The sequence below is a fragment of the Anarhichas minor genome, unplaced genomic scaffold (genome assembly GCF_050575085.1).
Source record: "Anarhichas minor isolate MPS153535 unplaced genomic scaffold, ASM5057508v1 ptg000025l, whole genome shotgun sequence".
Taxonomy (NCBI): domain Eukaryota; kingdom Metazoa; phylum Chordata; class Actinopteri; order Perciformes; family Anarhichadidae; genus Anarhichas; species Anarhichas minor.
Window position 1 is genome coordinate 6,707,004 of NW_027466471.1, and position 13,097 is coordinate 6,720,100.

Genomic DNA, 13,097 nt, shown 5'->3' on the forward strand with positions numbered 1-13,097 from the left:
CGTACAAGACAGTTTGCAGACACATTCCCCCTATTAGGCCCGTTTACGCACATTACACATGACACCCCCTAATTTGACCAAGCAGATAACACAAGGAAATCTCTCATTGGGTCCCTCAGCACTTCCCATTAAAAGAGGAAATATTAAGGTTAAATACAAACGTTGCACTGCCTCCCAGATGTACATAAACAGATCTTGTGATGGCGCTCTAAGCTGTGAGAGATAACACATTTCAAATTCCTTTAGGGTGATTTCATGGTTCAGTAACTCAAGTGGAGCATTAAAACTTAACTAGACACAAACCAGACCAATCTTTTAATCTGCGCTGGCACTTTAATGCCCAGTGTAAATGGGTTGAACACAATCTGTATGTTTGGAATGTGTTTTTTAGCTGAGAAGGAGCTTTGGCGCCTTCTCCATTACAACATACATTATGCCTCTCAGTCCCCAGTGTGCAACACCAAAGACAAATCCCCGGCAGGTTTGAAATGCACTTGGCAAATTGTAAAACGCCTCAATTCAAAGCTTTGAAATTGACACTGAGGTGATGTAGAGGGCTGAGGTGTTTGCACAAAATAATGGAACTAAAATTGAGTTACGGTTAGAAAGAGAGCAGCAAATCCATTTTAGGTCGGTAATTAATCTCTCTGAGCTCCACGACCCCCCCCCCCCCCCCCCCCTCCCCCTCTCCCAAAACCAAACAGAAGACAGTGAAGATGTTTCGACAGGACCGGCTCAGTCCGAGTCCTCATCGTCCAAATACTCTTCAGCGTTGCTTTGTGTGCGTGTGATGTCTGAAACAAGAGAAAGAGAAAGAGGACATTTAATCACAGGAATATTGCAATATTTCACTGCTTATATGAATCTGCAAAACCTCTGCCCCTTATATTATTAGCGGCCGTATGTCTCTTGCATCTTTTGCAAAATAAGTTCCTAAGCATGTGTGGTTTCATGGAGTTAGTTCACAATGTATGAGAGGCTCATTCATGGTCCTTTGTTGCACTGATGCTGGTGCTACTCTCAAGGATTGTCTATGCTGTGCACTGACAGTCAACCCCAGTTCAGTAAAGAAACAGCATATTATTCTGTTCCCTGTGGGAGTGTGTGGCCTGTCTCAGAGATACTGTATGTGTATGTGTGTGTGTGTGTGTGTGTGTGTGTGTGCGCGCTGCGAGGCTGCCCCCTATTGGCCACTGTACTTACTGCTTCCCTGCTTCTTCTTGAGAAGTGAAGCACACATAGGGTTGGTGGACATCTCCAGAGCCAGCTTATTCTCGTTGTTCCTTACGTCCGTCCTCGGATCTGAAACAAACACAGTCACACTAAAAAGACCAGAAACTACATACAGGAAGATGCAGAGATACAACTGTGTGCACGTGAGGAGGCACACAAAACGTGGAGAGTCAGCTGGTTATTGTTTCCTCAATTTGAAACCACACATTCTCCTTTTATGGTCTGATAAAAAACCTTTATGGAGCTTTGTCTAAGTGTTTTCCCTGCTCTGTGTCGATATCCATCCAAATAAAGAACATGACCTGCTGACCCAATTTCCTTTTTCATAAAACCAAATTCGAGACGAGGCTAGACACTCACTCTTGGTCAGCAGCATTTCCACAATGTCAGAATAACCTTTCCAGGCAGCAGCGTGCAGAGCAGTGTCCCCAAGTTTATTCTGAAACACAAAGCATCCACATCACAGACAAAACGCCCTGACAAGGATTCTATTTGACGTCATTGAACTAAGATGTGAAACCACACCCAAACCACAGCTATATGAAAAACAACGAACTTTTCAGATGGGTGACGGATGCACAAAGTAATATGTCGGGCCCATCAGCAGCTTCCAGAACAGCTTCAATTGTTCTCGTCATAGAAGTCTCTGAGACTATACTGGAAGGTTGTTCACAACTTTTCTAAAACATATTCCTTCATCTAGTGTTTTGATGATGGTGGTTTTGATGATGGTGGTGGAGACGTCATCAAACCACTGAGTGGTCCCTTTTGTGCTGTATGCGAGTATCGTCTTTATGTTTCTCAGCGGATGTATTTAGGCGTTTCCCTTACTTTTGCCCCCCCATCTTGCAGTATCATGAATGGATCAAGTGTTTCTCATCCATCCGTGGGGGAGGTCGTAATGTCAAGGCTCACTTTTTACAGTTTAGATTTTCACTTATTTATAAAGTTAAATATTTAGAAAATAATCTCAAACTGCAATAGTGGACATAAAAATAAATAGGCTAAGTATAGTCTTCTCTTTCGGATTTCCTGTGGAGCGCTGATCTTTTTCTCCCACATCCCCTGCAAATCTCTGTGCGGGAGGGAAGCGACCCCCGGTCCATCTACTGAGATGAGCAGCAGACTGTTCAGCGTGGAGACGATTGTTGTGTTTCTAACATCGACACGGTGTCATCGCGGTTGTTTCACAAGCACCGACAGTTCAAGTCCATTTCGGATTCCATCGTTGTTTGCACAATATTTGTCCTCACAGCTGCATCGCTTTTATTAGATATCTTTTAAAAATAGTTTTATGTCAGGTATGTTATAGGGTCTATTGATGAAGAAGCATTAATATGAAGGGGACTGATACATTTGGCCCAGTTCATTTACACATTTTGGGATAAAAAAATGATTGTAATAAATCACCACGAGGCTTTCACCATGTCCCCATTCTGCAAATGTTGCAATAAGAGATGGGCTGGGGAATCAGGGAACAGCATCCCGATGTTTTGGACGCATTAGTTAATCTACTTTCATGCCTTAAACCCAACCTACCTGCTGGTTGAGCTCCACATTGGGCTGGCTTAGCAACACCTCTACCACATCTGATACAGAAAGAAAAGAGAATAAAAAAAAGAGAACTTTGAGCAACGGATTGAGTGAAGAGTTCAACATGTATCACATAACAATCGCGTGGGAACAATGGAGGAACACAGAAGAACTGGAACACTTTCATAGGCTAACTTCCTGTTTTTTTGTACTTCATGTAAAATGAATCTTCCAGTGTGTCACAATTCAAGATTTATGGGATTGCATTCAGTCGCTGCCTCAACAAAGTGATGTACACAATCCGTCAGCCCAATCATCACTGCTGCCAGTCGGAAAAATTAAGAGTTTGTCAAAAGAAGCTGACGTTTTTGAGGCCTGAATCCATTCTGTTCATTTCAAAAAGTAAATCTTAACATGTTTTAAACACCACAATCAGTTACCTTTATGGCCCCCGTGGCATGCCCAGTAGAGGGGAGTGTTTCCCGCTTTATCCAGCCCGTTGATTCCAACCTTGTTTTCCACACATTCCCTCAGCCAGCTCAGATTGCCTGTTTAAATGAACGAATATGTGCACACGAAGCACACACGGAGTTAAACCGAGAAGGCTACTGGTAATTCAAACAGTGGAACAGCTCTTCAGCAAAAACAGAACAGACACGATCGAAGTCAATGTTTTTTTTTTCTCCAGGATGAAGGCTTGGATGCCTTTGACGACAATGTCACAAAAAAATGACTAAATAAACACTTTGAAACACTGAGACGTGTAGATAGTTGTCGCACCTCGTTTGGCTGCTTCGTGCATTGGATTGTCGATAGACTCTGCCTGCTCAGCCACTAAAAATACAAAACAACACTATTAGTGCTTTATCTAAGATTCACTATTATGGTTATTCTAAGTTTACTACTCACCATAGTTACTTGGAATGAGTCCTGTCCTTCCTCGGCACGTCCCCTTCCACCAATTACTGTCACTCTGGGGATAATAGTAATGCAGATATCTTTGTATTTTAAATTTTTTTTTAAATCACAAGAGGTAAATGTGTGGAGACAAACAGGACAAAGTGACGTGCAAGGAAAATATTAGTGGAATAAAGAGGGAGGGAAGAAGGAAAGGGAGACTGTTTTGACTGTAAGGTGGAAAATAGAAACACAAAAAGGGAGACACAAAATGCAAAGAGTGCAACACTGAGATTCCAAAGAAAGAGGAAGAAGAAGTGCGAAATAAGATTCAAACTAAATGGGACATGGAGAAGAAGAATCTCTGAGGCTTTACTCACCGTGTCAGAGATGTACAAAAAGTCTCCTTCTTCAAAGAACAGCTCGTCTGGCTGAAATAAAAACAATAGGACAATGTGACTCTGGACTAATCAGTCAGTTTCATGCCTTCGCAGGATTCTAAGACTGACTTTTGTGTTGCATTTTATCCCCCTTTTTTCCCCTCATTGTTCACCACCTACTGAAATAATCGTGACTGCTAAATTTGAACGTGGTTTAACCTGTAACTGTTGATGGACGACATAAAAAGAGGGATTAGTGACAGTTTAGTGGGTAAGGGATTTTTCACACTTTATATAATCAGATGGTGATTGTAATCCCGATGCATTTATCAGCATTTTTATCAGAATTAGTCCCGTTTTCTTTGCAAACTGACAGACTGATTTGAGGCTCTTGCAAGCCACAATATCCGCGAAGCGCTTCAGAGTTGGAAAAGAAATGTTAGAATAAACTATTATACGCTTCAGATACTGACGTGTTTTATTGCAGTTGTTGTCTGATTAATAAGTCTGTCTTTTTTGGGTTGCTTTGCGTTGCAGGCAGTTGTTGCCATTGCTGGAATAGCAACTTTAGCTGCAGGATATTCCGTCTTTCAATCTGGCTTTTACCATCTGAAGGGACATGCGCGCACATCTGCATTAGTAGAACATCAAATAGGACCGCCCTCTCTCTGAAATGACCTGAGATCTTATGTGCACATTGAAGTCTGTTCAAGCCCTTGTTGATTTAGTGATCGTTTTGTGGCTTTTATTCGGCACAGCAATGTAAATTGAAATGCTCGCATACAGGAGCGAACAGCTGTTTCATATATTAAAACCATGGAAGAGGTATGTCAAAATATTAAATATCGAAAATAAAAAAAGGACTGAACGAATGGTTTTCAACAATCATCAAATATTAGAAAAACAAATCCATCTAAACCAACAAAAATCTCTCACCGTTCTGGGGTCAAAGGTGAACAGTGCTCGGAACACCTTGACTTGGCCTAGTTGAGAGAAAACAAAGAGATTTCATGTTAGAAGAAATATTTGCAGACTGTTAGTGGACCGTTAACCTCATCCCTGTATGCAAAAGAGTGTTGAACAGAGCACTGTGCTTGAGAATATAAATAGAGAAAGTGAGGTGAAACAACACATGCTACCACTCAACAGCTCTGTAGAATAAACGGCCTAGATTCACCATACTACTACAATGAGGCTGCAGGCGAGCGCAGAATGTAGCCTTAATGTGATAAATGACTCATGAAAGTGCAATAAATCCACGGACTGTATATATGAAGTGGACGCAGTCATCGTGACGTCACCCACTGGTTTGTGGACTTTGAAGCCTCGAGTTCGGCATTTTGAGTGTCGCCATCTTGGTTTTTTGCAACCAGAAGTGTCATGAGAGGGTGAAGCTAAGTACACCCTCACACTGAAAAATATATTTTGAACTGACCTGTCAATCACAAGGTAGCCCCGCCCTAAAGCATACCCCGCTTTATTTAAGAAGACTTGAGACCATAAACTCATGTTTACGATGTTTACTGAGGTAATAAGTCAAGTGAGAAGAGGAGAAGTGAGGTCATTTTCTCATAGACTTCTATACAATCCGACTTATTTTTGCAACCAGAGGAGTTGACCTCCGATGGCCGATGGCGAAAGAACGCAAATTCAATGCACTTCCACATTGGCTTCACTTTTCAGAAGCGGCGGTCGCTGCCTAAATAAATCAGAGAAGTGCCAACATCATCAATCAGCTCACTTAAGAGCCAGCAGCACGTGGCCCTGCCTGAGCAATGCAACCCGCACTCAGACACGCAACGCAGCGCCTCATGTCTGCTCTGGAGCGCCTGCGTCCACCACAACATCTCTGCTGCAGCCAACAACAATACACATGTTGTTGACATGCAGTGCAGGGACAGAAACACATAGATGGTGGTCCTTGTGAGGTGGCTGCCCTCAGGACATGTGATGTGGAGCCTGACGTTAGCTCTGCTGCTAGAAAGCTACCAGAGTGGATGCGGCCTTAGCCGACAGCTCAACAGTTCATGGAGAACGACACAAGAGCTTAAAGAAGCAGAGCCACATTTCACAATTACTTTTTTTTTTTATTATGTCTACCAACTATTGATTTGTGGGACTAAACAATGGCTGAAGTTGTGTGCAGTATGTTGTACCGTATATTTGCTAAATACACACAAAGTTTACTAAACAGACTAATGAGCTCGACACAACGAAAGTTTTCAGTTAACTCCAAAATGTGTGACGTCTGCAGTGCAAATTATTCTGCTTTGCAGATTTACAGTTTTGTAAATAAACATCACTCGCTATTCACTATCACATTCACTATTGACTTCCCTTTCAAAGATTGTTCTTCAGGGCCTTATTGGATATGTCCATAACAATGCTTCACACACACACACACACACACACACACACACACACACACACACACACACACACACACACACACACACACACACACACACACACACACACACACACACACACACACACACACACACACACACACACACACACACACACACACACACACACACACACACAGTTTCAATTCGATTTTTTTTAAGTCTTAACAGGGATGAAGGCTGCAAATTAGCTTCATATATAATTTTATTTTTTTTAAATTCGGTGATGTTTTTATATGCTGTAGAGTATTTTTATTCCTCTTGAATATTCTTATTGAGTTCGATAAATGAAGAAATGAATAGACGAGCATGAATGATTATCAGCAGCTAGAATTTGAATAAAGAGTAAAAAAAGAAACTGCCGACCCATAAAAAGCCTCTCTCAAAATGTATTTACTGGTAATATGCGTAATGGATTTAATTCTGGACATACAAGTCTGGTAAATGCAGATTTCTTGAGCTAACAGACCTAAACGTTGGAGAGCTGTTACTCCCCTCTGCTGTTAGTCAGGCTCTCTGTTCAGCCTGCACACTGCCTCGGTGTCTCAGAATGCACAAGCTCAGCTCTGTTCAACACCAGCAACCATGTCTGCTCTGCAGGCCCGGTCACGTCCCCTAAAACACACGGAGGCCTGTGCCGACTAGTCCACCTTCTCTCTGGATTGTAAAGCCTGAGGCTCAAAATACAAAGAAAAGAATATCCTCAGAGTGAGCAAAACATTGCCATTTTGCTTGTGGGCTTTTTGATGATTTCCAGCTGTGTTATTTCATTGCAAGAGCAACTCCAACAGTCTGGTCTTTCCCATTCCTTTGCAAAGCCCAACCCAAAAAATCCAAACCATCAAAGCCTCCAAAAATACGACACCAAGAGTCATTAGCACAGGCACTATAATGTCTTGCACCAGAGAATACACACAGATCTCTAGTGTTGCCCTCTCAACATTCCTGACAAAACTGACACTATTCCTCAACACAAACTCACAAGTCTGGTCCTGTTAGTTAGATTGCATGTTTCCGGGTGTATGTGGTCATCGACGTTATCATGGGACACAAGCTCAAGATGTCTTCAATTACCCACTGAAAAAAAGGTTTGAATTGATCTTTGTAGAGAGATTCTATTTTCTACTTTGGCTCCATCAGAGGGACAGTTACATTATCTTAGAAGGCTCACAAACTGCAGCACCACATAACAGCATGAATACATCTCCTGTACGCTGCTCACAATGCAGCAAAACTCATCAAGGCAGTGAATCCTCAGCCATCCACGTGAATTACGGCACAGATAAAAATAAAATAATAAAACTACATCAGTCGTGACCACGTCGAGGCTCCGACTTTGCCTCATATGACTGAACACCAACCAGCCATCTTGTCAGGACAGACGGTGTCACCTGCCGTGTCAACCAGGTGTGGCGTCATGGAGCCGCCTCATGAATAAACTCGACGAGTATGAACGATAATGCAGGCTGAACATGACATACTCTACAAGATGTCTGCAGAACTGTGCCTGCTCGTCCCCTGTGAGACTTCAGAGCATCTTTAGTGTCTTTAGAGATTCTTGAAGTTACTCTCTGACATCCATCGCTAACAGCGTTGACTTTTCTTTTTTTTTTACATCTGCCATTGCCTGATGCACAGGATGTGACCTGGAGAGAATACACTCAGCTGCCAGTTTAGTAAGTATCAGAATCAGAAACTGTTTATTGCCAAGTACACTTACAAGCAATTTGGCGAGGTGACTTCGAGGTGTAACAGTAACAACACAGTGCAATAGTATGACATCATTTAAATAAAAGAAATATGAAAATTTACAATAAACTATGGTGAACAAACAAAAATAAAGTATGTTCAAACAAGTATATTAAAGTGTCAAGTGTATATAAATAGAGAAAAGATGTGCAATGGTGTGTAACAGTAAGAAGTACACCTAAGTGTACACCTAAGTAAACCTGAGCTAAGATTAATGTGGAGTCAATAAATCCAGCCTTCGTGAAGTTTGTGATGATCTGTTTTTTTGTTTAAACTGTTTTAGAAAAGTGTTGATTCAACATTGTGGTCATTTTTGGTCCGTTTCTAATATTCTGTCCATCTCATTTAGTGTGCATCAGTGAAGTCGACTGAATAACTGATGTTCAGAAAGATAGGTATGTGTGTGGGTGGGCGGGTGAGTGCAGGTTTTACAGCAGATGTGAAGATGATGTGTTGTCGCTTCTCATATGAACTTTTTTTAAAACTCTTTTTTTTTTAACACCTGCCATGACTTGTGATGACACCTGTTGCACAGAAACAATATATAGGTTTTTAACAAAGTAAGTGCTATTCCTTCACATTTAAAGTCATGCACACAATCCACATGTGTGCTTTGAATTCACCTCACATTTCTCTTTGTGAGTAATAGACACATTTCCTAATCTCTGGGATGGAGTCACCAGAATAGCAGCACGCACTGAGCTTGCAGGAAGTTGAGCTGCTGTCATCGAGCATGTGGACTCATTGTCACCTCCTAACCTACGACCTAAATCCACTCAATGATTGCACTCTTCTTGCATGAGTGATGGAAATAGGGAAGTCACAGAGGCCTGCTGCTAAGAGTTGGATCCCCCTGCCAATCAGCAGTGAAGGCGCTTTTTTACCAACTCCACTGTAGTGCTGGTAATGACGGATATTCACATTAATCAGAGTTTAGGAGCTTTCCTTCCACTATGTCGTGAAAGTTTAACAGAAAAAACCGACAGAAATCAGCATATCTCACTCACTCTTGAAGGACTCACCGTCCGCCCATTAAGCTGACACCGACAACAAGGTGTGTAGTCTTTGCAAGAGACAGAGAGCTGAAGTTATGGCTACATTTGAACCACAATAACTTCGCAGCGTCTTTCTTACCTGGCTTGGCCGGCTTGGGAGGTGGCTTCGACATTTGCGAGGCTCAGAGATGAAATAAAACGAGACCCGCGGTGTGTTACTTCTGTCACAAACGTCGCTGGTGTGTGAGAACACTTTGCTATCACTGCCAATGAGGAAGTGCGTGTAGCGCCACAGGGTAGGCGGAAAAGTTCTGCTGCGCATGCGCAAAACTTAACCTGTGAAATTCGTTTTTATTGCATTGCTTACTGATAGATAGATGGATAGATAGATGAACAGATATATGGATATATAGACTAATATGATGATAGATTCATTTTTGTTGTGATGATGTTTTTATGTAAACTCTGTACAATGTATTATTTCCTCTTCATATTACTTTATCTTATTATTTATCACTATTTATTTATTTCTATTAAATGTTTTATATTTATCTTATCTATTTCTTGGTGTAAACTCCGTTTATTTAATTAATTTTTTTTATTTGAATGTACTATTTTTTATAGTACGTTATTTATAACTTAGTCATTTATTTATATCATATACACACACACATATGTATAAATACATATATTATTATCTTTGTTACGTTGTGCACAAGCACAACACGGCACGTAACAATCTTATACATGGCTTACTTTACATATTTGTATGTGAACCCTGAACGTTTTGCACAATGTATTCTATTTATATTGATTTATTATTTAATTTAGTTTCAACATACTTCATACTTCATTCAACAGAACCTTGTTGTAAGTAACTCTATTGATTTTACTGTAGACCATGTACTAAATGTTTGTCTTTTGACGTAACAGCTCCATCAGCGAATCACGAGCGTCCGATAGCGGGAAAGCGCGAGTAAGCGATTTACAGAGTTGTTGCAGCAGCAGTGGCCACTAACATGCCTGTGTACTAGATACGTCTGCACATGAGCTGTTGCTTTTAGCAGTTTAATAAATCAAACACTGAAATGAAGACACTAGTCGTAGGAGTTGGTGGGTAAGTAAGTCCTGAGGATTGTAAACATCAATGTGTTGCTGTGTTGACCTGCATCCCTTTTGTTCTTGTTCCTGGGTCATTTCGCCTCAGATAGCATTTTGCATGCGTTCGTTTTTCACATCACATTTATAAAATGTAAAGTGGAAACACTGGTTTCTGTCATTACTTCGTACTTCATTTAACAAGTTGGTGGTTTATTGTGTAAGCTAAATGGGAAATGCAGGGAGGCAAGACAGCAGGACACAGAAAAGCACCGGGAAATGCGCACGCCTCCTATTATTCAATGACATGTTAATAGAATCAGAATCAGAACCGTTCTATTGCCAAAGTATGTTGCACATACAAGGAATTTGACTACGTGCTGCATAACATTAAAGAATCAACACAGAGCAAAATACAAGACACGATTTAAAAATAGAAACATATTCAGCAGATATTCTTTTTCTTTTACATTAAAAAACATTAACACATTTTTTACGAGGATCCCTTAAATGTGTGTTTTCTGTCTAAATAACTGTGACCTAGAGATGTACTGGGCAGGATATTTCACAGATAAAAAAGGAAACATTTCTAAACTGCAATTTCTTATTTTTTTATTGGCTGGCACACACATCAACTGACATCAGCAAGAAGCTGATATCTGCTAATCAGTTTTTCTTTCAGGATGACCAATGGGGGAAAATCGACTCTTTCCAAGAGTTTACACCAGCAGATACCCAACAGCTGTCTCATTGCACAGGATTCATATTTTAAGGTAGACTACTTTAAATCATATCATACTTTTACACTTTGGCAGTTATGCTCCAGTGATCACAGTGGATGCTCTTTTCTTCAGGATGATTCTGTGATTCCAGTGGACAGCAATGGGTTCAAGCAATATGACAGTAAGGACACTTTTAATTGTTTGTTTAAGACATATTCGGTGCAGCTGTCGTCCGTCTATTCTGAAAATGGTGGATAGATATATGCGTGACTGGAGGGATGCAAGGGAGTAGCTACAACAAAGAACACTGCGGCCATGTTCTTGGTATATTTTCTGGGGACTTAGGAGTTTTATCTACCTGGGGAGGTTGTGAATATCTGCAAATGGCCAGCAGATAAATGTAAATCTCCAATATATTTAAAAGTGAATACTTCTAGGCTAAGAAAGAAAGAGATTACACTATTTATACAAAAACAGTAGGGCATCAGATAATGATTACTTTCATATCTATTACTTTTAAGATAATAATCCTTATAAAATATTAGTTACAGTTTCACATTCAAATATTATAAAAACAGAAAAAAAAAACTTCAAATTTGAGAAGCTGGAACCAGACAATGATTGGCATTTTGCTGATAAATAACTTGAATATTTAATTTCATCCATTCTGTTGAAGTGCTCGACGCTCTCCACATGGACACCATGATGAGCGAGGTCGACTCGTGGCGAAGAGATCTTGAGTCGTTCCTGAGGCGGCGAGGCCTGAACCCAGAGCGCACGACACCACCAGTGGATGAGGAGGTGTATGTGCTGATAGTGGAGGGCTTCCTCATTTTCAACCACCGGTACACGAGGGGGGCTTTAAAAAAGCTACTGTGTTTGTAATTTACGCTTTACTTTATTGGCCTATTATTAGAAAGTTGTAACTTGATAAAACTTCTCTTTTAATAATATGAATGATAATAATCATAAGATATTCTAGGTCGTAATGCTGTAACTAACTTGTGTTTTTGTGTGCTTTACCTTTCCAGGCCTCTGAATGAGCTATTTTACAAAAGATACTTCATGGAAATAGCTTACGAAGTCTGCAAAAGGAGACGAAGGTGTCAGAATCTAAAATCAATACACTTGTCTTTTCTGTTTTTCACCTTTTAGAAATGGATTTTGTTTCAGTTTCGTTTTCCATGAGTTATGTTTGAGCTGCAGTAACCAAAAAAGCAGAGAGAGAAAGTTCGCCTCTTCATGTTTTCACCTGTGTTGCTGTCTTCGATTGACAGTTCGAGGGTGTACACGCCTCCCGATCCTCCTGGGTACTTTGATGGACACGTGTGGCCAATGTACCTGAAAAACCGGCAGGAGATGGAGAGCATGGTGTCTGGAATTTGTGAGTATCCAGTTGATGCCACATGTACAGTATGTGATGCCGATTGGGGGGGGGGGGGGGGGGGGAGGGAAAACTGAATTATTGGAGCAGTTAGGGTATTTATTGTGGCTGAGACCTCAAAAAAAGTATGTTAAATAATGAAACCATGATCACTGTAGCAGATTCACTAGTTATCAAGATGAAATGACTGATTTATCTGTTTGTTGTTAGTATTTCTGGATGGACTGAAGCCAAAGGAAGAACTGCTGGCAGATGTGCATGAAGATGTTTGCCAGGAAATAGAAAGGCTGAAGGGTAAGTTGCAAACAATCATAAACAACACATCAACAACAAATCCCACTTACTTGTTTTGAATAAGGAGAGACATGCTAAAGCTGGGACTAAGTCTTCAAGACTCTTTTAGTAAAGGTTACTTAAAATACTGTATTTAAAAGAAAAAAAACTCATTTTATTTTGTGTATTTTGTTTGCAGAAAAGGACTGACATGGTCCGAATTTCATTTGTTTGCCATTTGAAGTTGGTGACTGCTGCTCCCATGGATAACAAGAGAGTTCATTTTTTAGACTAATGTGTGACTGAAGGGACCAAAACAAAGTGTTAATGTCTATGTAATACTGACAATGGTTAATATTGCTGAAAAGATTTTTTAAAAACTGTATAAGAATTAACTGCATCTGAAATTGTTGGTGCTGGAGAGT

The 13,097-nt window shown here is 40.5% G+C and overlaps 2 protein-coding genes across 2 annotated transcripts; one reads left to right on the top strand and one right to left on the bottom strand.

The window, feature by feature from the left end:
* Positions 1 to 669: 669 nt before the first annotated feature.
* ostf1 (osteoclast stimulating factor 1) lies at positions 670 to 9,471 on the bottom strand. Its single transcript, XM_076099501.1, has 10 exons — positions 9,335 to 9,471; positions 4,980 to 5,026; positions 4,044 to 4,094; positions 3,676 to 3,739; positions 3,547 to 3,600; positions 3,207 to 3,314; positions 2,773 to 2,822; positions 1,594 to 1,672; positions 1,204 to 1,302; positions 670 to 794 (listed from the first exon to the last, which is right to left on the bottom strand). Exons 1-10 carry the CDS (start codon positions 9,366 to 9,368, stop codon positions 736 to 738), a joined length of 645 nt encoding a protein of 214 aa, XP_075955616.1. The 5' UTR covers positions 9,369 to 9,471; the 3' UTR covers positions 670 to 735.
* An 812-nt stretch (positions 9,472 to 10,283) lies between these two features.
* nmrk1 (nicotinamide riboside kinase 1) lies at positions 10,284 to 12,981 on the top strand. Its single transcript, XM_076099527.1, has 8 exons — positions 10,284 to 10,312; positions 10,976 to 11,066; positions 11,148 to 11,196; positions 11,692 to 11,860; positions 12,047 to 12,118; positions 12,293 to 12,399; positions 12,610 to 12,693; positions 12,872 to 12,981. Exons 1-8 carry the CDS (start codon positions 10,284 to 10,286, stop codon positions 12,880 to 12,882), a joined length of 612 nt encoding a protein of 203 aa, XP_075955642.1. The 3' UTR covers positions 12,883 to 12,981.
* The last annotated feature ends 116 nt before the right edge of the window (positions 12,982 to 13,097 follow it).

Excerpts from the sequence above, each read along its gene's own strand:
- ostf1 (XM_076099501.1), bottom strand. The coding sequence starts at position 9,368 with ATGTCGAAGCCACCTCCCAAGCCGGCCAAGCCAG. Across the intron at positions 4,095-4,979 it reads TCACCTTTGACCCCAGAACG|CCAGACGAGCTGTTCTTTGA; the intron begins GTGAGAGATTTT and ends TTTTTATTTCAG. Across the intron at positions 795-1,203 it reads CAAGAAGAAGCAGGGAAGCA|ACATCACACGCACACAAAGC; the intron begins GTAAGTACAGTG and ends CTCTTGTTTCAG.
- nmrk1 (XM_076099527.1), top strand. The coding sequence starts at position 10,284 with ATGAAGACACTAGTCGTAGGAGTTGGTGG. Across the intron at positions 11,861-12,046 it reads TTCCTCATTTTCAACCACCG|GCCTCTGAATGAGCTATTTT; the intron begins GTACACGAGGGG and ends TTACCTTTCCAG. Across the intron at positions 12,119-12,292 it reads GTCTGCAAAAGGAGACGAAG|TTCGAGGGTGTACACGCCTC; the intron begins GTGTCAGAATCT and ends TTCGATTGACAG.